Source organism: Nothoprocta perdicaria, unplaced genomic scaffold (assembly GCF_003342845.1).
Source record: "Nothoprocta perdicaria isolate Ctin4 unplaced genomic scaffold, notPer1 scaffold_124, whole genome shotgun sequence".
Classification (NCBI taxonomy): Eukaryota; Metazoa; Chordata; class Aves; order Tinamiformes; family Tinamidae; genus Nothoprocta; species Nothoprocta perdicaria.
In genome coordinates this window covers 1095097-1122025 of record NW_020454361.1, presented here as the reverse complement: position 1 = coordinate 1122025, position 26929 = coordinate 1095097, and the positions used below count along the sequence as shown (strand labels likewise).

The 26929-nt window shown below is 63.6% G+C and overlaps 3 protein-coding genes across 3 annotated transcripts; 1 reads left to right on the top strand and 2 right to left on the bottom strand.

Moving 5' to 3' along the window:
* Positions 1 to 1741: 1741 nt before the first annotated feature.
* LOC112942305 (diacylglycerol O-acyltransferase 2-like) lies at positions 1742 to 5368 on the top strand. The gene is made up of 8 exons (XM_026033206.1): positions 1742 to 1810; positions 2936 to 3064; positions 3317 to 3424; positions 3931 to 4001; positions 4326 to 4530; positions 4631 to 4805; positions 4893 to 5095; positions 5178 to 5368. The coding sequence occupies exons 1-8, from the start codon at positions 1771 to 1773 to the stop codon at positions 5330 to 5332; spliced, it is 1086 nt and encodes a 361-aa protein (XP_025888991.1). The 5' UTR covers positions 1742 to 1770; the 3' UTR covers positions 5333 to 5368.
* Positions 5369 to 7822: 2454 nt separating this feature from the next.
* Positions 7823 to 8926, bottom strand: P2RY4 (pyrimidinergic receptor P2Y4). Its single transcript, XM_026054637.1, has one exon. The coding sequence runs from the start codon at positions 8915 to 8917 to the stop codon at positions 7823 to 7825; it is 1095 nt and encodes a 364-aa protein (XP_025910422.1). The 5' UTR covers positions 8918 to 8926.
* Positions 8927 to 16174: 7248 nt separating this feature from the next.
* On the bottom strand, positions 16175 to 24558 carry LOC112960397 (phosphatidylinositol 3,4,5-trisphosphate 5-phosphatase 2-like). The gene is given in 25 exon segments (XM_026054636.1): positions 16175 to 16307; positions 16565 to 17281; positions 17360 to 17444; positions 17520 to 17675; positions 17971 to 18058; positions 18228 to 18316; positions 18442 to 18558; positions 18813 to 18902; positions 19021 to 19102; positions 19413 to 19501; positions 19797 to 19896; positions 20124 to 20262; positions 20749 to 20845; positions 20984 to 21101; positions 21332 to 21528; positions 22124 to 22226; positions 22407 to 22513; positions 22727 to 22841; positions 22930 to 23037; positions 23152 to 23238; positions 23321 to 23408; positions 23479 to 23619; positions 23693 to 23991; positions 24281 to 24361; positions 24403 to 24558. Coding segments are annotated over 25 exon segments (3582 nt in total).
* Between the last annotated feature and the right edge of the window lie 2371 nt (positions 24559 to 26929).

The window sequence follows — 26929 nt, the reverse complement described above, 5'->3', positions numbered from 1 at the left end:
TAGTGCACTGGCTGCCAGGACCTGTACAGAGCAGCCCTGTTGTGGTGAAAACGCTGCCTGGGCTCCCCTGACGCCAGTGTAAGCAGCTGCTGTTGATGATCCTCAACCGACACGTCGTGTGTGTTGCCCCCAGCAGGCCCCAAGGTGTTCGCTGCTGGGCTTCGGAGGTGCAGTCAGGGAGGTTCGTACGCAGACTTCTTCCTTGTCTTCAGGGATGATGATAAAAAGAGGCTCTATGTTTTTCCTTCCTGCTAACAGGATTGAGGCTCAGCTTGGGGACGAGCAGGGCTGCAGGGGAGTTTAGACATTTTATACTTGGCAGGATGAAGCAATCTCGGCTCCTCTGAACTGATCCCTGTTTGTGAAGCTGTGGCCTGCAGTGGATGCTGTTATGCCCATTTTTCTAGGTATTAAATCTCTGCAACTTTAATAACAAACTCTTGTCTATGAATTTTAGTGGCTTTCAGAGCTCTTCTCGGAAATGTTTCTCACTCTAATACTCATGCAGTCTTATACACAGATGTACCTACYGCTGCTACGTTTGGTGTCTGAGAGAGCACCCTTACTGAGGGTTTTTGGAACGGATCTGATTCACTGGAATCAGATCCTGCAGATCTTTACTGTTTCTATTGTTGTTAGGCTAGGGCCGCATCTTGGGGATGCTTCTGTGCTACTTAAATTCTTCGTTTGTTTTCTGTCCTGTGTGCAGGCATCAGACAGTCTTGCCTACAGCTGAGCTACACCCAGCCCTGCTTCCAGCCTTCCATGCTAGTGCTCCAGAGGGCTGTAATTCCATCCAGAGACACAATCTGCACGTTGAGGCTTTTCCAGTGGGTTTCACAAGGTTGCCCTAACCCTTCTTCAACCTTCACAGTAGRGTTCCAGGCTGCTTGAGGCAAGCAGAACAAGCCTTTAGGTCTCGCATCCTCTAGTGAGCTCTAGTTCAGCAGTCAGGGGCCCGCAGGCCACAGCTGTGTGCCTCATTCACACCTGATTCACCCATCGTCGTCCTCTCCAAGGACATTATCTTCTCAGGTGCCTTGATTTCGGGCCTTGCTCCAGCACAAGGTGTGAACATTTTCTGCCTGGGTAGATCAGCCTTGGTTGAAATAACAAAGACCTGGGCCCCACCCTCAATCTCCTTTCGTATCTTTTCCGGCAGCCTCAAGGGGAGACGTGTGAAAGGGAAAACAGTTTCAGTCACTAGAAGAGCTGGGAATGGGTGCCAGGTTGCTGGTGTTGATGTCTCTTCTCTTATGGGCAGCGCGTTTTCCCCTCCGGGACTGTGGCCAGGGAAAAGGATGGGATTTGGTGTTGGACGGTGGGGCTGAGGGTCAGGCCCCGTCTGGCCAAGCGCAACCCTGGACCTGGGAGCAGGAGCTTTGGGGATGAGCGTTGGGCAGCCCCRGCGGGGGTTGCACCAGGAGGCCAGGACGTTGGTTTGTGAAATACCCCGGGATGGACGGATCCATTCCCGCGGAGGGGCCGTGGCGCCGCTCGGCCACCCCTGGAGCCGCGGGCACGTGGGGCGACGGAGCGTTTTGGAGGGAGCTCTCCATGCGTGGGAGCATCTCCCGGGCGCTCGGCGCGATCCCCCGCCCGTCCCGCGGGGCGGCCGCGTGTCCTGGCGCCCRGAGCCCGTCCGCTCCCCTCTGCGGCTTATCTCGGCTCGGCCGGTTAAAGTCACTGGATACACAACCCCGGTCCTGGATTTCCAAACTCGCCTTTTAACCTGCAAAGCCAGAGTCTGGAGCAGAGCTGCTCGCCGCCATGAAAACAATAATTGCAGCCTATTCCCAAAACCGTAGTGGTAAGAAACTTCCAAAACGCGTTTGAATGGTTTCTGATGCTCTGGAGTGGCGAGGAGCTGGTCAGGCAATTAATGTTTGTTGTCACCATTGTCTGTTTGCTGGGGAGTGCTTAGGGGAAAGGGAGGTGTTCGGAGCAATTTGGGGTTAGCAGCACCAGAGGAAAACATAAAGTTGCTCAACAGGAATGCAATTTCTTAAGCTAATGCTGACAATGTGCTAGATAGTGTTACTCCTGCGACGTGCCGCGAAGCGCAGCAAATCGGCACGTTCTCCTTGGCGTTGCGCTGGCGCCTCCGAGCCGCGGAGCCCGCGGTCCCGCCGCGCTGCCTTCCGAAAGGTCCCCGCTCCGCCGGCCCGCGCCCACGTCCGCGGCAGGAGCGGCGCCGCGGGGCCTGGTCCCTTACCCGGCTGGCGGGATTCCACTCTGTGGTCGGGAAATTCAGGGAGTGCTTCTGGGGGGCTATAAAAAGTAACTAAAAAAAGCAACTTTTTGGTAGGCACAAATCACTAGGCAGAGCTCTTGTGTCTTCACTGGAAAAAACTACGGATTTGGAAAGTTGCAAACCACAGGGTTCCAGGGCTGTAAGATTTCTGGGAATATGTCGTGGGGCGGGCGGCAGGGTCGGGCAGGAGGGATTGTTCAGAGCGCGGCGAAGCGCTCAGGGGCACGGGCAGAGGAAAAATAGCTTTTTGATGCTCTCGATGGCTCCAGCGTTTAATTTATTGCAATTGTCCCACTTCTGGTTGGGACCGAGATGRAGTCGCAGCTCCGTCATCCCTAAACTTGGAGTTTGATGGTTATTCTTCAACTCAAGGGTCATCCCGGGAGCCGCCAGCCCAGGAGAGCACCCTGGCTCCCTCCTGGGGGGTGTGGGTGCTGCCGGCACCCCGGTTTGGGGCTGTTTGCCCCAAAACCCATGGCGGTGCCTGCGGCAGGTGGCCCCAGCGCCCGCAGACCTTTGGCCGGCAGGACGAGCGCGACGGGCTGGGGACGGGGAGGAGGGGACGGGGCTGCGCGTGGAGTTTGGATCCTGGCAGCGCCGCGGGGCGGTTAATGGTTCACGCGGGGTGGGAAGGCAGGGGGAGCGCGCCGAGGCCGGGGCCAGCGGTGTYCGTGCCCGCAGGGAGCCGCGCCAGCCTCCACGCCGCCCTCCGCACCCTGCTCACGGCGCCCTGGCCCTCGCAGCGCCACCTCCGCTCCTGCCTGCAGCTCCTCGCCGTCCTCCAGTGGGTCCTCAGCTTCCTSCTCCTCGGTGAGTGTGGCCAAGGGGATCTGGTCCCGTTTGGGGGACACCAAGGATGGGGYGGTTTCTGCACGTGCTCCGCGCTGCCTCCAACCAGGATTCATCCTATCTCATGGGAACAAAAACAGTCCGGTGTCTTCACCGTGGTGTTTGCCGGGTTTTAATGGGACATGGGAAAGTCGTGCCCAGGGGCYGGTGTCTCCAAGGAAGGGACATGGAGATGCGGCCGGGCGCCCCCTCACTCCTCTCCCATCCCCGCAGGGGTGGTCAGTCTCCTCCTGCTCATCTACCTGGTGTTCACCAGCTTCTGGCCCATTTCCGCCCTCTACCTGGCCTGGGTCATCTTTGACTGGGACACACCGGAGAAAGGTAGGGACAGACGCGGCCCCTTTGGGGACTCGGCAGCAGCGCGCAGACACCCCCAGGAACGGCGGGTTTCACGTTTCCCCATGTCACCGAGGTACCTCCGGGTTGCCTGGGACATGGTGGTGGGACCAACGCAGAGAGAAGGTGTTGGGTAGTTGGTGTTGATGACTATGTCAAAGCCTTTGTGTTGATCGGCACGTGCAGCTTGCTGGATTTGGGGCAAGGCCTCACGTGAAGAGCTAATTGTGCTCGTGGCAAAGGTAGGCTTGGGGACRTCGGTGTGGATGATGCCTCCAGGGTCCCCACACAGCACGCTGCAATGAATGTGCCAGGTCCTGTTTGCTCCTCTGGTCTTCTCTTCCCCGACCATCCCTCTCCACAGCAGACCACCCTCCCACCACCACAACAGGTCCTTCKTCCATCTGCAGATTCCACCTAGGTAGAGGAAGGCAAGCTGTTTTGCAGCACCCTGGGGTGGGTTTGCTTACCCCGTTGGTGTCTGTTCGCAGGTGGGAGGAGGCTGCCCTGCTTGCGGAGATGGTCTGTGTGGAAGCATTTCCGGGACTATTTCCCAGTCCAGGTAAGCCACGGCTGGACAAGGAGCCACATTTGAGCACAGCAGACCTCCCAATCCCTGGGGCAAGCCCAGCTCTGGCAGGAACTACCTCCAACCTCCTGGAAAACCAGAGGTGGAGGAGACGGGCTGTGAAGGGATGGTGGGCATCCCTCCACGAGGATCTGTTCCTGGAAAAGTCCTTGCCCTTCCTGTGTGGCTGATGATCTGGCGAGATGTGGCAGTCCTCTGGTCCTCTGTTGGGTGTGGAAACGCGCTCCCAGCGCCACAATGCCTGCTGGCTCCCACCAGGCCGGGCCGGTAGCCACCGATGCCCCTTGTCCCCTGCAGCTGGTGAAGACCCACGACCTGTCGCCCAGCCACAACTACATCATCGGCTCACACCCCCACGGCATCCTTTGCGTCGGGGCCTTCTGCAACTTCATCACGGGCTCRACGGGCTTCTTGGAGAAGTTCCCGGGCATCAGGCCCTTCCTGACCACGCTGGCYGGAAACTTCCGCCTGCCCCTCTTCAGGGAGTACCTGATGAGTGGGGGTGAGCGTGCCCGGGGACCACCACCAGCCCCTCGCTGCCAGGCACCCCGGGACCCCCCGCATGGGTCGCATCTCTGCTGTTTCCRTCTCTGTCTCCGCAGGTCTGTGCCCCGTAACGCGCCAGGCCATAGGGTACCTGCTGTCCAAGAACGGCACGGGCAACGCCGTGGCCATCGTCATCGGCGGCGCTTCCGAGTCGCTCTCCTGCCAGCCGGGAGTCACCACCTTAATCCTGAAGAACCGCAAGGGCTTCGTGCGCATGGCCCTGGAGCACGGGTGAGCCGGGTCGCACCGCGTGGCCGGGCACAACTGCCCGTGGGGGACGGGGGCGCTCACGGTCTGGTGGCACCGGCTCTCCCGTAGGGCGCACCTCGTGCCCTCCTTCTCCTTCGGCGAGAACGACCTCTTCCGGCAGGTGGTTTTTGAAGAGGGCAGTTGGATGAGGAGCATCCAGAAGCGCATCCAGAAGATGATGGGCTTCGCCCCCTGCGTCTTCTACGGACGGGGCCTCTTGTCCGTTCGGTCGCGGGGCTTTTTGCCCTACCCCAAGCCCATCACGACCGTGGGTGAGTATCCACGTGCGGGATGGCGGGATGACCGGCCAGGTCCTCTGGATCTCACCGTGCTTCCTTGTGCCCATTACGGCAGTGGGGGAGCCCGTGACRGTGCCCAAGATCGCGGAGCCGAGCCGCGAGACCGTGGACCTCTACCACGAGATGTATGTGCGCTCGCTGCTCAAGCTCTTCAACGAGAACAAGACCAAGTACGGGATGTTGGAGACGGACGAGCTGCGCATCGTGTGAGCGCGGCCGTGCGGGGCCCGCCGCTCCCCACGCGCAAGGGCGGGCGGCTCTTGCGGGTGGGGATTTCGGCCCCCCGGGATAGCGGGTGTGCGAGGACGGTCCCTGCGCCACCGGGGACCCCCCGGCCCCGCCGTCCTCCCCAGGTGCCCCCGCTGCCCCTCGCTTCCGCTCYGGCCTCCGCTCCAACCTCTACTCTTCCACGGCGGCTTAGGGAAGGAAAGGAAGGTGGGAAAGACGCCGAGCGAGGCAGAGGATGAAGCGCGAATGTGAGAGGAAGGAGGGAAGGTCGGCAGAGGGTCCCCGGGGTGTTGTGTGGGTGAGCGGCCGCTTCCCCGCTCTGTCGCGGTCCGGTGCAGCCGTTCCCACGGGAGGGGCCCTGGGGGGCTGCAGGAGGCCGTGACATCCCGTGGGCCGTGCTGGTGGGATACTGGCTGCTCTGTCCCAGGGCACACCTGCAATCAAGGCTTTTGAACGCGATCGCTTGCACTGTGGTGTTTGCTGTGGCAGACGGGTCTTGCACAGCTGGGTGGCCTTTCCACAGACTCATTCCTTCGGCTGACAAASGTCCCCTGGTCACAGGGCTGTGGTGGGCTATGGGAGTGTTTGGGGCATCTCCTCTCCCTGCCTCACRGGAAATGACCCCAAATTCATGTGTTGGACCAGTGCAGAAGGGCCTGGTACCACCAAACCTTGCCCGTTGCGGGGTCCCAGGACCCTCTCAGTGCAGGTGGCATCAGGGAGCAGCCCCTTCATAGAATCATTTTGGATGGAAAAGACCTTCAAGATCACAAAGTCCAACAGTAAGCCCTTCAACACCATATCTGTTAAACCGTGTCCCTAAGCGCCTCATCTACGTGTTTCTTCAACACTGCCAGGGACGGTGACTCCCCCGCTTCCCTGGGCAGCCTGTTCCAAGGCTTGTCTGCTCTCCACGCATAGAAGTTCTTTCCTAGTATCTAACCTCAGCCTTGCTGGCAGGATGGCGGCCAAGTCTCACCCCATCCCTGTCCCCAGCGAGCGGTAGGAAGCGGGACATGACATCCTTAATGGGCTGGTGTGGGAAAGTCAACAACGGTGATAATCATCTCTGGCCTGCTCTTCTTTACGCAGGAGATCTGGGTAAACATTTAGAAAGCAAACACCCATAAAGAACAGATTCCTGAGGACTCATTAACTTCCCATCACTAAGTCACCTCGGCATTTCACGAGCGTGGCTGCCTCATTCTTTAAACCCATGGAAACGCTAATGTGAACGTGGCACATGAGTCCCTGCCAGCATCCGTGTCAGATAAGGCGAAGGTACAGGCATGGAGAGAGAGCTGGGGAAAGCTTTGCTGTGYGCTCAGCAACCTCTTCTGGGGCCTGAGCCCTTCCCAGCAAAAATGTGSAGCCTAAAAGATGGGTCTGCCCGATGAGTCAAAAGTTTGATGAGAACAGCTCGTAAAGACCCATGGAGCAGCTTGTCTTGTGCCAACAGCACYTTGAGGATCAATGAGATCTTTGATATCATTACAAGATTATTTAAGCAGCGGAGCATGGTGCACGGGGAAGGGAGAAGAAGGAAAGATGCTATGTGGGTGCCCCCTTTCTTGTGAGGTCCCTTTGCAATGGTCAGATGTGACCRCCTGGTACCTCTTTCTTCTGATATGGGGAGAAACAGCTCTGGATATGGAGAAACGCACTTTATTGGTGGGCTGTTTAGCCAGGAGAGGTTCCCTGCCACCTCTCGAGCGCRGCGCGGGGACGGCGGCGGCGCTGGAAGCATCACCAGCCCTGTGCCGCGTCACTCCCTGGCCTCACCCAAGGACAATATTGTCCGGGAACATCTCTAACAGCCTCGGGAACACACGCAGGAGGCCCCAGCTGCCAGCTGGGCGTCCTGCCCCTCGGCCACGCGTGCCCAACGCCCTGCCTGCCTGCCACGGTGGCAGGGCCCTGGCCAACAGCYGTGTCCCACCTTCGCAGTCCAGCTCCCACCATCAGCCTTGGGACACTGAGGGAAGCAAACGCTTCATCTGCAGCGTGATTTGTCCTGCGATTTGTGTCCAGGAACACAGGTGGGTGGAGAGCTCAGCCCCTGCTTCTCTCTCCTCTGTGCAAGTGGCGTCCTGGTGGAGCTCAGGTAAGATCCTGGGCATGCGCCAGTGGCCAGGTCTGCGTGCCCCTAGACCCGGTGGAGAGGAGGTCCTCAGCACTGCCTAGCTTTAGAGCCCACCCGCCAACTGCACTCAACGCACTGGTTGCTCCTCATTGCCCTTACGCCAGTTGTGTCTTCTGCATGTGGCTGCTGATGTCTCTTCCCTGGGGCAGGCTGAACCTCTTCCCTCCAGGCTGAACCTAAGCAGGCGCAGGGCAAGGCCAAAGGCTTTGGCGGTGCAGAAGACCAAGGAGCACCAGGCAGGTGTAACTCACAGACACTGGGGGTGACACCATCACCGCAACCCCTCCAGCTCCCGGCACCTTCCTGTGCCTTCGTGTTGCCCCTGTCCCTCACGTGTCGCTGATGGGGTAAGTGGTAGCACGGCTGGCACCCGAGGCCTCGTCCCTGGACACGAGGGCCAGGACAGACTGGGGCCCGGGCCGGGGCCGCTGCGCTGCCCCCCGGCGCAGCCTGCCCCGGTACTTGTCCCCAGCCATGAAGTACAAAATGGGGTCGAGGCAGCTGTTGATGCTGGCCAGGGGCCGCGTGATCTTGTAGGTGAAGTTGATGATGTTGAGGGTCCGGCAGTCYGCCTGGAAGTAGCGGGAGGTGTAGTAGAGTGTCCGGGTGATGTGGAAAGGCACAAAGCAGACCGCAAACACGGTGAGCACAATGATGATCATCTTGATGGAGCGCTTCTTGTAGGAGGGCATCCGGGGGGTGGCGTTGGAGAAGTTGGATTTGCAAAGCTTCTTGGCCATCAGGCAGTAGCACAGGACAATGACCAGGAAGGGCACCCCAAAGAGGAGGGCCATGACGGAGGAGCTGTAGTGCACGTAGTGATCGAACTCCTCGGGCTTGGTGGTGTCGTGGCAAAGGGTGCTGTTGTACCTGGAGCTGATGGTGACAAAGATGAGGTTGGGGATGAGGCAGATAGTGACGACGAGCCACACGCCCACACAAATGAGGCGYGCCTGCTTGGTCTTCACCCACTTGAGGGAGCGGATGGGGTGGCAGATGCCCATGTAGCGGTGGACACTGATGCACGTGAGGAAGAGGATGCTGCTGTAGAGGTTCGCGTAGAAGAGGAAGCGCACAATCTTGCAGAGCCATTCGCCAAAGGGCCAGTTATTGCGGTCAGCATAGTAATAGACCAGCGTGGGGAGGGAGAACACGTAGAGCGTGTCGGAGACGGCCAGGTTAAACATGTAGGTGGTGGTGGCGTTCCATGGCCTCATCCTGGAGACGAAAATCCACAAGGCCCAGGAATTGAGCGGCAGCCCCACCACGAACACGAACGCGTAGGAGATGGGCAGCAAGATGAACTTGAACTCCTCATTGAAGACGCACTTTGCCTCTGCCACAGCCGTGGTGTTGCCTACGAGCCAGGAAGCAGGCGTTGGTGTCCACAGGGCAACTGGGAATGTCCTCACTGAAGTGGCCATGTTCTCAAAGCCAGATCTAGAAGAGCAGTTAATAAAAACACATTAGTTGCTGATCCCAACCATTGTCAGGCACAAAGGGTGGACGGGAGCCAAAGATGCCAGATTTTCCCCCCCTCCAGGAGCTCCGGCCACTTTGATGATTCTCTGTCTTTTCTCAGCTCTCACACTTGGGCCTCGCAGCCAGCCAAGAGAGGCTTGACAACCCCCCGCCCCGCTTCGGAGCCCCCGCAATGACACCCGTTAATCATCCCCTTTGAGGAGCGCGCGGCGACACCCGCGCCGTAGGAGGGCCCGGGAGGCCTCGGCCAGAGCGCCCCGCGTCCCCCCCGCCGCCGCCGGGCCCGCGGCCCCGCTGCGCCGCCAACAAAGGAACCGTTGTGAGCAAGAGCAGCCCCCCGCGCGCTGCCAGCGCGGCCCTTGGAAGGCAGCTCGGCCTAATTGGCACCATCCTGACAAAGCCGCTCCTCCCGGAGGGCTCCTCCGCAGAAGAAAGGCTGGAGGAGAAGAAAGGCTTGTCTGGGGGAATGTGAGGGCCCGCAGAAATCCTCGGGGGGCTGTTAAAGGAGCCTTTGGGAGAGAGTGTCCCTGGACGGCGAGGGGCCTGCGGCTGCYGGGTATTCTCTGTAGGAGAGCGATGAGCTAAGCGGTGTGGAGAGGAACAAGTCCCAGCCYGTGTGGTGTGCAGAGCCAAGTCCCAGCCCGAGAGAGTGCAAGTTCACAAGCCAGGCAGGACATCTCCCCGTTGCGCATTGTCGGGATCAAAGGCTGGGTTTCTCATCATCCCTGGCAAATGAATCCCCGGGGTAAAATGTGAGGGTGAACTATGAAATGATTGCATCTGCATCTCAAGATGTCTAAAGTTCAGAGTCCGCTTCTCCAGAAGAAAGGGGGGACTTCTACCGCAATTGTCACATCCTGCAAAGCCCTGGGCCTCAGAAGGCTTTCAGCATCTCCATTCTTTTGAGATTGCCTCGCTTCCTTGCAAAGCTCTTCCACCGGCCAAGGCAGCAAACCAAGAAGCCACAGGCAGGGTGGACAGAGGCGGCTCAACAGTTGGCCCCACAGCGATGGAGGGTAAAAGAGCGGCTGGCTGGAGTAAAACCCCGCTTAGCTCTCAGCTACTGTAAGCCCAGCTGGGCAATCTCTACATTCTGGCTTTGTCCCAGTGCACAAGTTTGGTACCAACCAACRGTTGAGTTGTTAGTTTGGTCCTAACAGCAGGGCAAAGTGAAACCTTAAGCAAGGACAAAAACCAGAGCACTTAGCGGCATTTTGAGCTCTCATGGATGTGCATCTATAGGGGTCCAGCAAAGGCTTGCTCCCGGGCAAGAGACGTTTACCAAAAGGGCAAAATACAAAGGAAAAATATAAAGCTGATAGTATTTCAGAGGACTTGAAAGTAGCAGGGCYTGGCCAGTTACAAGGCTAGGCTGCTTTTTCCCAGTGGGCTCTGTTGAATCCTGAAGTTTTAAACACAACAAAAGGCAAGGACTTATGTGGAGAGTCAGGCAAGACGGGCTGCCCTTGGAGCTGAGGTAGGTGCTTATGTGCACAGCAGTGCTGGAAAGGGCTTGGAGCCCCGATCCTCCCCGTTCTGTGGGAAAGTGGCCTGGGTCCCAAATCTGAGGTGGGAGCAGGGGTTGTCTTCTGCTGGGCTACAGCGAGAGCTGCGGGCGTATCCCAACGCTACATCCCACAGCAGAGGCTGCTCAGTTGGGTTTATGCTCGTTCAGAGCTCACCCATGAGAAGACCTTAGGACAGAGGAGGTCCCTGGCTCTGGAGAGATGACCCRTGTTGATGGGGTGTTGGTTTTGGTGATACCAGGCAAGAGGCCGCATTGTTTCCCACTCTTCTCTCTTGATTGTCTCTTCCTCCCGGCCCATCTCTCCTTTCATTCACGGCCCCAGCGTCAGGTGAGATTTGATCCGGTTTGTCACTTTGCTTTGCAGAACCTTGCCTGGATAGATTGGCATTCCTAGATTTACAGTCACGACCATAAATTAATCAGCAGGCAGATGGGCTGATAGGCAGGCGGGTGTCCGTGCCAGGCCAGGCTCTGCAGCTACACAGGCTCTGCACCATTTGTTTGAGTTCTGGGCTGAGCTGGAGCCTTGGTCCCAAATCAAACACTCTGCAATTGCTTTCCAGCTACAGAAAGTGCAGATTGCTTCACAGCTTTATTGCAGGGATGAGTTCAGAGAGCAATAGGCAGGTCCTGATCAAACATTAACGAAGGAAACCAGCTAATTCCCCCGTAAACAAGAGAGAAAACTAACTCTAGGAAAGCCTAGCAACCTCGCGGCTCTGGTACCAGCTGTGTCTTGCAGCCTTGGCTTGGACAGCCTTGCAGGAGCAGCTCCATGGGGATGGGAGAGGGTAGCAGCAGGCCTTTGGGAGGCCTGCAACACCAGGAGCTGCTGGTCATCCTGCTGAAGGGGCTATAGGGCACCCTGTGAGGGGGTAAACACAGATCACCCTCATGTACGGGCTTTAGCACCCACCTGGGAGGCACTGGAGCTACCAGGAATCAAGAGGGCTTAGCCAGACCCAGGTTTCATCCCAGGGCTGTGCCCATTCGGCCACATTTCAGACAGATGCAGGGCAGAGGTTTCCATGTGTCTGGAGCTGAGGAGGTCCCCCCAGCCCTGTTCTGTATTSGGGTAGTGGTGCAGCTCCCTTGGCATTCTTGAGTGTCTCTTATGGTGTGATCCCGGGCAACTGCTCTGCATGGAAGTGGAAGAAGTCCAAAACGGCACCATCAGTGCAGTGAGGACCAAAGAGCTTGCTCAGCAGTAAAGCTGCAGAGCCGCTGGCAGAGCTCCCTTTCTAATAAGCTTATTTCAGGCAATCTCTGACCAGATCTAGCTTGGATTTCTTCCCCCAACTTTAACCGTATAGTTATTCATTGTCCCGGATAATTGAGCAAATAATGCTGCTTCCCTCRTGGACATCGTGTGTTCTCGGGAAGAACAACCCCCAGATAAAAAGCTGACCTAGCAGGGAGTTAATAAAACAATGCAGCTGCCCCCTCCTCCTTGCCACGAGCATCCTTTATGTAAGACTGCCTCAGACCCTCGCCACCATTCGCAGATAAGCCTCAGCTGATAAGCGTGCACCTAGCGGGGTGCTCGGGCCGGGAAGTGAAAATGCTCAACCCCTTTCTGCTTGCAGAGCAATCCCGGCCCCGCAAAGCTGGGTGGTTTGCGGGACCAGGGGGCTGGATGAGATGGAGCGGGTCCCTGAGCTCTCCAGGTGGGGCTGGATGGATGGTGCAGCCAACACGTCTGCGCTCCAGCCCTGTTTGCACCGGTATCTGCTCGGCCTCCCGCTCCGGCTGCCGCTCTTCGTCCCCGTCCTCGGAGCGGTCRTCACCAGCGCCATCGAGCCCCGGTTTGGCTCCATGAATCACTTTGGCAGCAGTGTCCTTAGAGAAAGGGCAGGGAGAAGCACGAGGGGAGGCCCGGGCAGGGGAGATCCGGTTACGGAAATGCCGTGGAGAGGAGGTGTCAGCCGGTGAATTCAGCTGCCCACAAGGGAACCGGCGCGGGGCTCCTCCCGGGAACGCTCTCCTCCCGGAGCCTTTCGCAGTCGGGTGCTCCCGTCTGCTTCTCTCCCGCTGGATCTGGATGCTCCTAATGCTGCGGCAAAGGCCACATCGGAGCAAGCACTGGAGCAGGAATAAGAGGAGATGCCGGGAATCCCAGGCCCGCAATGGCAGTGGGTGCTGGGGGAAGGTCCCGACTCCATGCGGACCGGACAGAGCTCCGCTGGGCTGCGCTGCGCTTGCGCGGCTGGGAAAGCAGGGCTCGGGCTGCGAAGGGAGTCTAGAGCTGGGCAAATCTCACCTTCCTTCTGTTAACCAGTATAAATTCATTACAAAATAAAAATTTTCCTGGCAGGACTGTCAAGAAATCCAAGCACTGGATCTCCTGGTCCTGTCCCAGGCCTTGGTCCAGCAGCTGGAGCTGCCTCCGTCCTGGGTGCAGCCGGTGCTGGGGCTTATTGCCCTGGTCCAGCCAGCAGGATCCTCTCAATGCAGAGACACTGGTAGGGAGGATCGGGACACTGGTTTTCCTCTTCTAACCTCCAAATAAATGGAGCATGAAACAAAGAACTCTACCCAACCGGACATGCTGAAGGATTCAGTGACCGAAGACAAATTCCATGAAACACAGGTCAAGCATCGGGAGGAAAACACGAAAAACCCAGGGGACTGAAAGAAGGGAAAAAAATAACAACAAGAAGAGAAGAGAAGGACGGAAGGAGAAGGAGAATCCRTCCGAGCTGGGGCCGGCTCAGGTGGCAGTGCAGGTTGATGGTGGCTGCCTCCGCAAAATACATATCTGTATACAAATATGTTGAGCTGTTTATTACTGTTTATCAAYAGCTCTTAACAGTTCCTAAGAGAGTTTTCCCCAGCAAAGCAACTGAAAGACAAAAACCCCAGAGGGCTGCATTTGATGTTCTCAATCTCAACAGCCAAGGTYTCCTGCTTCCTAATCTCAGTCACCATCAGAATCAGTGGTTTAAGTTGCYCTGATTTACGGTATTGCATCCTGAGGCCATGCTGTTGTTGGGCCCGTTCACCAGGACCTTTTTCCATAGCTGCAGCCTGGAAAATCGCAGTCGTGGGTGGGATTTTTCCAGAAGGAGTGAGTGCCACGAGGGACCRTCTCTGTCCAGGAGGGAAAGGACGGAGCTTCCCGCAGCTCCGATTTACATAGGCACCGGAAAGGCACCAATGAAATGAATGACTCGGGCGCTGCAAACGCAGGAGCACAAGGTCCTGCTGCCCCAGGAGGACACCGGGATTTGGGAGCTGCCGGCAGGGAAGCGGGCAGCAGAGCCTTCCCCCTGGGAAGGGGAGCCTGGTACTCGGCTACCACCAGAAGCAATGGAAACACGGGGCTTTTCTTCTCCTCCAAACGCTCAGAAATTGCAAAACAAGAGGAAATCATGCAAAACATCCCGTGCAGGGACCCTTGTCCCTAATCGCCACGTGGTTCGCGCGGCCAAAGCCCCGGCACAAGGGGAGCGTGACCTAAATTCTTTGTGATCCCTTTGTTCCCCCGCTGCAAGAGCAGCTGCCACTGAAAGGCAGACTCGGAGTTACTGCTCCCGAGCTGATGCTTCCATCCCCCGGGAATGCTGGAGTTGCAGGGCTCCTCTGGGGCCGGATACCTTCCCCCTGGGAATGCCGGCCGAGCAGGGACTCTCGGGGACCTGATGCTGTCCGAGCTGCCCGGGGTCTCCCCARTCCCACGGGCTGCTCCTCTCCGAGGTGACACCGCTCCCCAGCGGGGTGGCAGGTGACAGGGGGGAATTTTGACTAATTTTGCCAGTTCCGCAGGGTTTCCCAGCCCCTCCTTGGGGCAGCCCCGGAGGCTGAGGGGAGAGGAGGAGGAGGCAGCACCTGGGGAGGGACGAAGGCCCCATGGCCGGTGGGGAGACCAGACTGAGGATGGACCGGCCAAGCTTACGGGGTCCCTTAGCACCCAATCAGCACCCCCGGAACCTAGAGGTGCCGCCCGGTCCCGCTCGCGGGGAGGGTCGGTGGCCCCGTGTCCTTGTCGCCCCGATGCCACCAGCTCACCTGCAGGGCCGGCGCGGGGGCCATGCCGGGCCGGGGGCCTCGAGCGGCGCCGCTCCCGCTCCTGTTCCCRCTCCGGATCCGTGTCTGTGGCTGGGGCCGCCCGAGGAGCAAAGTGCCAGGGAGAGGCAGGGCCGGAGGCGGGCGGAGGCGGGGGCAGGCGCCCGAGGCCACCGCGGCCACCTGCCTCCCTCGCTGCCACTGCCACCTCGGCCACCTCGGCCACCTCGGCCACCTCGGCCACCTCGGCCACCTCGGCCACTGCCACCTCGGCCACCATGGCCACCATGGCCACCATGGCCACAGTCACCCTGTCCCCCCGTCCCACCAGCACGACAGCTGCCCAGACCCATCCCCACAAAAGCAGCCGTGGGGCGCGGGCAGGGGGTGCCCTCGACGAGGGTTTGGGGACACCCCCCTGCATGTCCCCACCAGGGCCACCACACTGGGGCCTTGTCTGCAGCCCCTGGTGCCCCGTGAGGGTGGCCACGWGGGGACTGTGGCCACCGAGATCTCCCCGTCCTGCCCCATGGCCGTGCTCGCCGTGGGGACGGCGATGGGGACAGCGATGGGCACGGGGATGGCTCCCGCCTTGCTGCCCCCAGCCCTGCACCCATGGGGTGACCCCGCGGTCCCCGGCGCTGAGCCCTCTCCTGGGGACAAAGGTGGCCACTGCCACCTTGAGGCCAGCCCGGGCATAGTGTCCCCAAGGATGGCACCGTCCGGCTCTCATTTCTTGGGAAATACGGGTGCTGCAGCGATGGGCGGCCAGTGCGTAGACATGTCGGGGGTAAAAGCGTGGGCTACCGAGGGACATGGGCTACCCTCGAGCCCAGGAGGGGCACCCGTGCACAGGAGGGAGCGGGGATGGACACGCGGGAATGTCAAGGACGAGGCGGTGCATGGCCTGCGTTGCCCTCTGAGCCCTGAGATTTATTCCCGATCGCCAGGGCGAGAGGCACAGGACGACAGCGGCACTCCTGGGCTGGGGCAGGGAAAGGCGCTGGGCAGCAGCGGAGCCGAGCGGGGCGGAATGGGGAGGCGCTGGCAGCRGCCGCCGCTCCCGGGGCTTCCGCATCGCGCCCGCTGGAGCCGGCRCTCGGGTGTGCGGGATCCCCGCGAGCTGCGGCGTCTCCGCTGGGGTCCATCGGCAGGGCTGGGCAAAGGCGGCCCCCTGCACTTGGGTGATCCCGAGAGCACGTTCCCRCCTGCCGGGGCACGTCCTGTCCCACCTCACCCGTGATGGGGCAACCTGGGTGCTCCAAGGGGGTCTCCGCATTTCCCACATCCCTGTCCCGCGGGCCTCTCCTTGCTGGTGAGCAAGCTCCCTGCTCCATAGAAGGATGGACCGGGGATGAGGCCCAGGCCTGGGGTCACTCCTGGCGGCCGCGGGACCTCCCTGAGCCTTTCCAGTGCAGAAACGTCCAGYCGTTTGCTGGGGAGGCCAGGCAGCGTGGGAGGGCGGCTGGCTCCACGGCGAGGCCGGGACACGGTGCCGGCGCCGCTCTCGGTGCGGCGTGTGCAGCGAGACATCGGCGGTGGTGGCGAAGGCGGCAGAGGAAGCAATTCCCAGTCCCAGGTTTATCCTTGCGGCCTCCGTCCCTGCCTCCTGCTTGGAGCAGAAGCTCCCCGGGCCGCTCGTGCGCGGAGCCGCCCCGCGCAGCCTCTACGAGCTCGGCCCCGGGTAGGGTCTCTGCTGCAGCCCCTCGGCGCGGCTCTCGCGGAGCTCGGCCCGGAGGAGCCGCCGGTGCCCCGGGCTCAGCACGCCGGCCTCCAGCAGCTCCTGCTCCGTGACGTCCCTGCACAGGGCGGGGAGGGAGAGCAACCGTGGCAAGGCCACCGGCGGGGTGCAGGGGGACAGCGTCCTCCCGGTTCAAGGGCTTCCAGGAGGAATTTGGGCCTGTTGGTTAATGGTCCCCTCTTCTCCTCCCCCGTTCTCCCTTCCTCCAGGCTTGGGGCTCCCTGGGGACCCAGGGGACACAGGAGCTGGCCTGACCAGCTCCACTCCCGGGGACCGACTGTCCCTGTGCTGCGGGCTGCRGGACCTGGGCGATACCTGAGGAACTCGAGGTCATCGCAGCCGCTCTCGTAGAGCCCCTCGCGGTACCGCTCCAAGCCAAGGCAGCTCAGCCCCGYGCTGACGCTGCACGAGGGCTCCTGTCCGCCGTGCAGCCGCTGCGGGAGGAGAGCCCCGGGACGCTCCGGCAGCGCCGCCGCGGAGCACCGGGACGCATCCTCCCGCCTTTCCCCCCGTGAGAAGCGGGACGCGGGGATCGCTGCTCCTGCACCGCTCTCCCCGGCCAGTGGCCTTGTGTCCAAGTGCATCTCCCGCCCTGTTCCCCCAGTCCCCGCGCAGCCTGGCGGTACCTCGGTGGCGTGGCCGTGCCGCCGGCCATCCCGCATGTGTCCCRGCATTCCGGGGGCTGCACGCTCCAGCTCGCTGAGGTGCCCGGCCATGTGCAGCGCCCTGAGTGAGCGGTCGCCGCCGGCCGCCACCGCCGCGTCCCGCTGCAGCACTGCCGACTGCGGCCGCCTCTGCCGGCCGCCGGGCAGGGCCCCGAGCTGCTGCTGGCCGCCACGGCCCCGCGGCTCCTCCTGGACAGGCCTCGGGGCCGGGCTGCGGCACCGCGCGGCCTCCGCCTGCCTCTGGCTGCCGGAACGCTCGGGAACGCCACCGGACGCCGGGGCCCACGTGCTGGGCAGCCCCTCGAATGTGAAGTAGGCCGGGTTGGTGTAGGTGCTGGCCGCCTCGGGCACGCTGCGGGGCCGGCTCCTGCAACACACGGCGGTGCGAGGCGGCCTTAGCGCAACCGCAGTGCCGGTGCCGGCGGGGACGTGCTCACCCGGGTACCTGGCGCAGCGCACGGGGAGCTTGGGGCACGTGGGGCTGGCGGCCGCTTCGGCCTCCTCCTCCTCCTCCTCGAAGCTGATCCACTCTGCAAGGGAGCGGGGTGGTGGAGGCGGGCACGGGGCGGCGTGCGGGGAGGGCGCCCGGGCGCGCGGCGCGTTACCGTAGAGCCGCTGGCGGGCACCGCGCCGGCCCGCGGGCGCGCGGACCTGCACGCAGCCGCGCACGGAGCCCGTCTCCTCGCCGCGGTGGAACAGGAACGTCTCGAAGCGCTGGGCTGTGCTGCCCATCATGGACCTCATGGCGATGCAGCACTCGCCTGTGCCGYGGCACGCCAGGGCATGAGCATCCATCACCCGCAGTGGGACCCCGTCCAGCAGCCCCCGCGCAGGGTCCCTCCTACCAAACTCCAGCTGCAAAACCTCAGACCCAGGGTTTTTCCCCCATATTGCATGGGGAGCTAATCCAGAGCCCATGGCAGCACCCTGAAGGGGCCTGGTGGCACCCACGGCTTCGCCAAGGCCACCGCGTCCATCTCTGGCACGGGAGAGGATGCTGCCCCGGGCAGCCCCGCAGCACAGGGGGCACGCGGGGGCGGCGCGGCGGGCACGCACCGTAGGACTCGCAGCTCTCAACGCCCTTGACGCTGAGCAGCAGGTGCTGGTCCCCCAGGTACTCCGGGTCCGAGAGGATGGGGTGCAGCTGCGCAGGAAGAGCGGGTGCTGGTGCGCGCGGCCGCTCACTCCGGTCCCGGAGCAGAGCCGGGCGGGAGGGATCGGGAAGGGAGGGATGGGGGTGCTGGGGTGACGTGGAGCTGGCGGGAAGGGGCACCGGGTCCAGCCGCCCCGCGAGCCCCGTTCCCGCTGCTCACCACGGGCAGGTGCTCGGCCGCCCAGCCGAGGCGCAGGAAGCCGGCGGGGTCGCAGCTCTGGGCCGTGTTCTCCCCGCTCCGCTGGGGCTCTGCCGTGGGACAGCGGGCATGGAGGCAGCGCCAACCCGGAGCCGAGCCCGGAGCCCAGCCCGGGGCGCGCGGCCGCCCTGCCCGGYCCAGCCCACGGCGGCGGGGCCGCGTGCGCCCCGCTCACCCTCCAGGCAGGAGGAGTGGAACTCGAGGTAGCACTTGCTGCGCCCGGCGCTTTTCACCGTCACCTCGAYGCTCTCCCACTCGATGCAGGTCAGCGGCTCGGGGCTGGAGCTGGGCGCTGCTTTGGGGCACCGGTGGCTCAGGGCGAGCCGGCCGAGCACCACGCTCGCCCCAGGGCCACRCACATTGGGGCAGTAGGAGGTGACAAACCCGGGAAGGAGCAGGGCTGAGAGCTGTTCCCTGGGGTCACTGCTCCAGAGACAATTGCCAAGGTTTCTTCACCCTCACCATCACCTTTATCATCACCATCACCTTCAGCATCACCCTCACCCTTGCCCTCACCATCACTATCACCATCACCCTCACCCTTACCCTTCTTGGGCACGAACTGCGATGTCACTCCCACCTCGAAGGTGGCAAAGACCGGCGAGTGGTCGCTGGTCACGATGTCGTCCGTGCAGCCTGGAACGCAAGAAGGGGCAGCCGAGTGACGGGCACCGGGTCCCACCCCCAGCACCGCGGGCTGCGCTGCTGGCACCCGCGTTCCTCGCTCGCCACCAGCCCTGGGGACCTCGCTCACCATAGGAGTTACAGACCACGTGGGTTTCCGGGTGTGACTTCCACAGGATGCGGTCGCACCACGAGGGGACATTGATCCTCACCTAGGAAGAAGAGAATCGATGCTCCCGCAGGCTCCCGCCGGCTGCTTTCTCCCACCACCCGGCGCTTCTCCCCCACTAGAGGTTTTCTTTCTTGTCCCGCCCCAGGGTAATGGACAGAGCACCCCTACAAGATGTTTCCCTGCTGCCCGAAGCCTCTGTGGCAGAAGAAGGCCTGGCAGAGGGCTGAGCACAGAGCAGGGTCTCTGCTCATCACACAGCCTGCCGGGCACTGTCCCCAGCTGCTGTCCCGGTTTCCCCGGCACATCCTGGGCCGCTGGGCCCCGGCCTTGGCTGAGAGCGTGGCACTCACCCCCGTGGTCTTGAACTTCTGCCAGACGTAGTTGTCCCGGGAGCCCCGTTCGTACCGGTACGTGGGCGGGAAGGAGATGTCACCCTCGCCTGGGAACCGCGATGCAGAGCTGGGCTGGGGAGCCGTGGACACCGCCACGGCTGGCACCAGCCTGGGGACAAGGTCTGCCATGCTCCCCATCCTGCTGGGGCTCTCCGAGCCACACTCCAGCCCCATTCCCACACTGGGAGCAGTGTCATGGTCACATCCCATGGTCACATCCCACCAGCACATGCCAGGGGGAAGGTCAGCATCCATCCCCTGCCAGATGCACTACTCCAGTGGGAATGTCCCTGGTGCACATCGAGGTCCTTCGCATTTTTGGCACTGTGTGCCAGCACTCACTGAATTGTAGGAAGACCTTGTTCTTCTCCCGCTCCAGGTTGAGCTGGTCCACAGCCAGGAGGGCTTCAAAGTCCCTCTTGATTACATGGGTGAGGACGTCCTGGGTCAGGAGGAGCAGAGGGACGTGAGCATCCAGGTTCTCCCTCATCCGCCCCTCTGCTTCAGCATCTCAACAGGCACCCGGGGCCCTTTGGGGCTCCTCTTGGTGCCAGCCAGAGCAGGGACCCGGGGCTCCCCTGCACGCCTGCGTTCTTGGCGCCTCGCTGGTGTGGCCCTGCGCCGGTGAGCGCTCCGGCACGGCCCCGGCCCCTGCACACGCGCTCCCACCTGCACGTCCATGTCGAGGCGGTAGTTGAGGTCCCCGAACCAGAAGAGGTGGGTGAAGCGCAGCGTGAGGTCGAAGGCGCCGAGCCGCCTGTCGCCCAGCGCCAGCGAGCGCAGGATGTCGCTGTAGTTCTGGTTCCTCCTGCGCCGCGTGCGGGGACAGGAGCAGAGCGCGTGAGGCGGCCCCACCACCACCCCATCACACCCCGCCATGGGCCCGTCTGCTGGGGACGGGGACCAGCAGCTCCAGCCTCMATCTCTGGCACACAGGGACCAAAATTCCTCCCGCTCCGAAGGGCTCCGGGTGCAGCACAGCTCCCTGCCAGGCACGTGCGAGACACGTCGGGAAGCGCGGCGGGATGCGCAGCGGGAAGCGTGGCGGGATGCGCGGTGGAGCGCTGCGTGCGAGCGCAAACCAAAGCCGGGGGACGGAGGGAAGGAGACCCTTTGCTACCRCGGGGCTTTCGGGTTTTGTGTTTTACTGCTGCTTCCTCCGTGGTTCTTGGGAAAATCTCCACCGTTCCCTTCTAGCAACCTGTCCAAATGAGGACCCCCCTCGGCTGCTCTGCACTGCGAGTCCCCGCTGGGCCAAGGGGGTTTGTCCCCCCACTATGTGTCCCACTGTCACCTGTGGGTTTTCTCACTTCCTGAGGCCAGGTGGCAGTTGACGAACCCGAAGGAGGTCCCGTTGAAAAGGAAGGAGACGCCCACGGCTCCCTTGTTCCCTGCGAGGACACAGTGCAGTGGGGCTGACCCACGGCGGGCCCCGCTCCGCGCTGCCYGTCCGCCTCGGGGCAGCCCCGAGCACAGGGTGCCCCGCGCCCCGTCCCGCCGGGCGCCCCAGGGCCCCGTCCCTCCCGCACCCAGCGTGTTGGCGATGCCGGTCTTCACGCTGGACGTGTCCACGTGGCTGATGCGCCGCTCGTGCTCCGGTTTCGCCAGCACCACTATCTTGATGCTCCAGAGGCACTGCAGGGCCACCTGCGGGACACAGGGCCGAGGGGTCCCCACGGCCCCCGCGAGCGGCATGGGGTGCAGGAGCAGACAGGGGAAGAGCACATTGGGTTTAGGCACGAGGACTGCATCGCGGTGGGTGATCACTTCCCCAGCCCATCTGTGGAAGTCGCCCCGGGTTTTTATGCCACAGCCGAGGCTGAGGAGGGCAGCTGGGACCCCGGGACGTCCCCCTGCAGCCTGGACCCCACCGTTACCACTCGGTAGTCTGTGGCCACCAGCGTCCTGAGGGACGCGCGCAGGAACTCCACCCACTCGCGGTCGCCCAGGGAGCTCTCCTGCGTGCCGATCACGTAGATGTCGTGGGGGACGCGGGCGGTGGTCTCGTCGCGCGCACGCCCCAGGCCCCGCGCCGTCAGCCACGAGGCGAGGGAGCGCGGCGGCGGGGCGCTGCCTGCGGATGGGGCACGGCTGGGCGCGCGGCTCGGCCCGAAGCGGGCGCAAAGCCCCACGTGGCCCTGCGCTGGATCTGCCGCTGTGCTCCAAAACCTGCCCGGATCCAGCACTGTGCTCCAAAACCCACCCAGATCCACTGCTGCGCTCCAAAACCCACTCGGATCCATCACTGCACTCCAAAACCCACCCGAATCTGCCACTGTGCTCCAAAACCCACCCGGCTACACCACTGTGCTCCAAAACCCGCCCAGATCCACTGCTGCGCTCCAAAACCCACTCGGATCCACCACTGCACTCCAAAACCCACCCGGATCTGCCGCTGTGCTCCAAAACCCACACAGATCTCCTGTTGTGCTCCAAAACCCATCCGGATTCACCACTGTGCTCCAAAACCCGCCCAGCAGCCCGGCCTCCATGAATTTAGCGGGTCATGGCAGGACTGATGAACCCCAAAAAGGTCCCATTTGGGCTTTCTCTGGGCTTCTTGGACCAGCAAGGAGCAGCTCCAGCCCTAGGCACCCCGGCTCCTTCGGAACGCCTTGCTCCCCTCTGGATGCACTTCCTGCACGACAAGAGTGTTTCCCAGCCCTTACCCATGTTCCATGTCCCCACATACACCGAGATGAGGTCGGGCTCGTCCAGGTTGGAGTGCTGGATCTTCATGAGCTGCAGGAGCTGGCAAAAGGCCTCACGCTTCTGCAGGAAGACACGGGTGTCCCCAGAGCCCCGGRGCTTGGGGAAACGCGGCCCCACAARAGAAGCCGATGGCCAGATCTGCGGGGCTGCAGCAGGGCCACGGGGACATTAACCTCCAGGCATGGGAGCTGGGGACATTCAGAGGCTCTTAACGTCGGGATGTGGCTGAGGTGCCCTTACCCGYGCGCTCGGGAAGACCAAGTCTGTGCTGAGGCGCTTGTGCTGGTCGCGGCCGTACACCAGCCTCACCTTGCTCTGCACGCTCTGGTATTTAATCAGCTGCAGGACTGCATGCCCGTGGTCAGGAGCGGGACAAGGGCAGGGCCCGCACACCGYGTCCCGCCACCCATCCGGCTCCCCACGGTCCCCACCATCTCCGGAGAGGAAGGAGCCCATCACCCTGGTGTCAGGCCTGGGAGATCCCTTGCTGCCCTTGCAGAAGGAACCTCTGGCCCTGCACCATCCCCCGGGGACCTGCAGTGGGATGGGGGGCTCCTTACTCTTGTCCTGAGGGATGGTCTCTTCGGGGGTCCCGCTGCCCTTCTTGGTGATCACCACCGTGCCCGACTCCACGTCCACGGCCAGGGCTGCTCGCTGCGACTTGCCCACCTTCACCTGCAGCGCAGGGAGCCCCTGCAGGGCTCRGCACCCACCCCTGCTGCCTTCACCCCCCAGCCCCCCGGCTGTCCCTCCCCGGGCTCACCTCGAAGCTCTGCACAGCCAGGGGCCTGGTGGACGGCTGGGATGGCRAGGCCGCGCTGGGCAGCACCAGGTTGTGCTTGGACACCATCTCCTGCAGCGACCTCAGCACCTGCGGGAAGAGAGGGGTGTGAAACAGGGAGATGCACCCAGGATGGGAGAGGGACCCCGTGCCCTCCAATGGGCTCTGCAAGTGASAGTCCCTCTGCCCCCAAACCCCCGGCACCTTTCTCTCCAGGGAGGAGAGGAGGTGGTTGACGGTGGCTGTCTTGCTGAGGAGCAGCTCCAGGTCGGGGTCACCGCTCAGCAGGCCCTGGGGACGGAGGCAGGCGCTGGGGCGGATGCCCTGAGAGCAGTGCGTGCTCCTCGCGGTGACACGGCGCCGTGCCACCCACCTGCTCCCGCACGGGGCCGCGGGGCGCCGCGGTGGCACCCAACACCGCGGCCAGCGCCGCCAGCCCGGCCAGCGCCGAGTCCACCTCGCTGCAGGGAGGAAGCGGCGCGGGGTGAGCGCGGGCAGGGCGCGGGGGCCGCGCGCCCCATGCGCACCCACCTGTGCAGCACCCGGCACGCGGCGGCCAGCGCGGCGCAGAGGGGCCGCGGCTGCAGCTCCCCGCCGCGCGGCGCCGCCGGGTCCCGCGGCAGCGCCTGCCGCAGGTACTCGGCCAGGAGGCCCGTGATGTCGCTAGCGGGGCTGCAAGGGACGGCGGCGGCTGAGAGGCAGCGCGGGAGCCTCGTGCCCGCRCCGGGCTCGGCGCCGGCGCTACCTGCTGTGAAGCTGCTCCTGCAGCCGCAGCTGCTGCGGGATGAGGCTCCGGCCGGGGCATCCCGCGCTGGTCGGGGTGCCGCCGCGGCCGCTGGCCCCATTGGCAGCACCACAGCTTGGYGGGACGGGGCTGGGCTCGCCTGCGCGCTCCTCGTCCTCCTCCTCGTCCTCCCCATCCTCGGCGCATGGCCGGGGCACGGGGTGCAGCAGCGGCGTCACCAGGCCGCCGTGCGGCTGCTGGTAGGCGCCCACCAGCTCGGCGAGGCTGCGGAAGCGCCTGGCCTGGGTGCCCTGCACGCTCTGCAGAGGGAAGCGGAGCTGTTTGCTGCACGGGGAGCCGGTGTCGCCGGCGCGGGCAGAAAGGATCATGCAYGGGGTGCACATCCTGTGGGGCTGCAGCAGGCAAACCGCACTGCATGGTGCACGCRAGAGCCAACGCCGCCCCTGCCAGCGGCAGCACCCACCCTGCGGGGCCACCAAAGATGCCCGCCTCCCCAAATCCCCTAATCCTGCCCTCTCCAGGATCGCAACCCCCCCTCCTGCACCCCAGGGTGCTCCATTGCACGGCAGCAGGAGCAGCTGCACCCACCTGGACGGAGAGCAGCCCCTCGTCATCAGGCAGGATGCGGTAGGTGTACACGTGCCGCTGGAACCTGCCGGGAGCGCGGGGCTCAGCGCGCCTCCGAGGGCGCCGGAGGCCGGGCACGGAGCGGGGCCGAGGGCCACTCACAGGAGGCACAGGGCGTACGCGCCCGCCACGGACTCGCTGTCCCGCACCAGGAAGGAGCCGTCCCTGCCCGCCTGGGCCAGCAGATCCTCGGCCAGCACCCGGCTGATGTCCCGGTGGTACCAGGTTGTCGCTGCCATCCTGCAGCGCGACGGGCACCCTGGGACACAGCCCGGCACCGGCCCCGCTGCTGGGGTCAGCGGCGCGTCCCGGGTGCGAGGGTGAGGATGGAGAGGAGAGGAAGCGCAAGCAGCGCCGGTTGGTGASGGGCGGCCGCGGCCCGCGTCTCATGGGGACGGCAGCATCCCGGCAGGACCAGGGTTTTGCCAGGAGCTGCTGGGTGCTCCGTGCGCGCGGGTCCGTCAGGGAAGTCGCCCTCGCTGGCAAGTTCGCTCCTGCGGATGCGCTCCCCGTCCGTGCTTGTCTGCTGGCAGCTCCGGGCGCGCGGAGCCGGGCAGGCGCAGTGGCCCTGCGGTGCTGCGCACAGAGGGGCTCCCGTGGGTGCCCTGGCCCCCCGCCCGCTCCACTCGCCCGCCCGCCGCCGCTTCCTCCTGCTGCACTTCCCCGGCCGGGCCCACCAGCCTCCTCGCTGCTCCTCCCCGCCGCGGCCGCCCCGAGGAAGCCACCGCGGTCATGTGGGTCGGAGCCGCTCCGGGGCCTCTCCGTGCYCGGGGCCTCAGCGCTGCTGCACCACATCCCTGGCGCAGGAGCATCCTCGGCTCGAGGGACCCCCGGGCACAGCAAACGTTTAGGCTGGACTTGGTGTTTGAACTTTGCACAGAACCACCCTGCTAAAATATCCTGGCCGGAGTGCTTTTCCTAGGGATGCCATGCTGGGAATGGCCTGGGAATGCCGGGGGCGGAGGTGGGAGCTGCAGGGCAYGTTGCAGCCGCCGACGCTCGTGCCGGGGCGCTCCGAGCGGCAGCCGCCTGCCGTGATTATCCGCGCGGCGCCCCATTAATTACAGATGAGCAGCAGCCACCATCTGCTGCCAGGGCCTGCCAGAGCACGAGGAGGAGGAGGAAGGCCAGGGTGTCGAYGCCTTTTTCACCCTGTTCTTTCCCCCACCGCTGGCTGCTTCCATTGCGCGGTGCCCACCACGTCCCGGCTCCTTTGCACCCAGAGCTGCCACCTGCCTAATGCAAAGGGTGGGTCTTGACCAGCGCTGCAGGGCCGTGGCTGCAGCCCCGTCCCCTCTTCCTCCCGGGCCGGCCCCACCTGGGCTTGCCGCCGCGGCAGGGGGAAGCTGTGGCCTGGGCTGCCGAGAAACGCAGCAGCTCTGTTTATTTTGGGCCGGTGGTTCGGGGCCGCGCGGCGGGATTTGCATCTGCTGCCACCTGCACAAGGGACCGCGAGGGCGTGCGGCGCCAGGGGCTGCAGCCCGTGCCCGTCCCTGCCATTATTTAAGGCTGCTGCCACGTTTCCCTGTGACCCCTCCGGGCCGCCCGTGCCACCTAATCCAGCTCAGGGCTGCGGCCGCGCAGAGCCGGCCGGGCCTTTGGGAATTGCGGAGCGGCCAGGGTGCGGGGCAGCCTCCCCATGCAGGACGTGCTCGCAGGCCGCCCCACGGGTGCATATATCACCCGGGGGGCTGTGGAGGGGGGCGGTTCGTCCTGTCGCCATCCCGGCGGTGCATCCCCGTCGAGGGAGCAGGATGGTGCCGCTTTCCTCCCGGGTCTCCCAGGGCATTCAAAGTGCAGGGAGCAGCCACGCTGGGACAGGGCCCGTTGGGGCCGGGCGCCCCCCCGCCGCCCCGTGGGTCGCAGTTCACGCGTCCCCTGACCTTGGCAGAAATAGCGCCCGCTAAGCCGGGCGCTAAGCCGCTCTGCCGCGGGCAATTAGCGCGACGGCGGCCGGGCCGCGCGCGGCCTGCGCCCGTGGCCAAAGCCGGCCCGGCGGGCAGCGTGAGCGCGCTGAGCACGGGAGGCGTCGCTGCACGAGTGACGGTGGCCACAAGAGAGGCCTTGGGGAGATGGGGTGGCTCGAGAATGGGGCCGTGGGGCCATGGACACAGAACTAAGGGCTTGCTAAGGAACCCCCGATGGCTGCAGACAGCGAGGGGTGCAGAGGTGCCAGCAAGCAGCGGGGCCTCCGGATGCACCGGGAATAGGAGAGAGGACCCTGACGCCCCCGGCACCGCTGTCCCCGGGAAAGCAGAGCCAGGCTGGGCTCTGGGGTCCACGGCCAGGCGAGGAGGGGGCAGGAGCCTCGTACGGGACAGACCCCCCTGCGCCTTCGGGCGTTTTCTATTTGCAGCCACCAGCCTTGAATTACCAACGTGCTAATCGGGTCAGACAAGGCCAAGCAGCGGCGTTACGAAACGGCGGGGCCGGCGCGTGGCACTGCGGGCCACGTCCCCCTCCGCGCCGGCCACCGCCACGGCCCGAGGAGGAGCCCCGGGGGCACCGCAGGCTGCGTGTCCCCGCGCCCCCCGGCGCCAGCCACGGCTGCACTGCACCGTGCCCTTCCCTTCCCTTCCCTTCCCTTCCCTTCCCTTCCCTTCCCTTCCC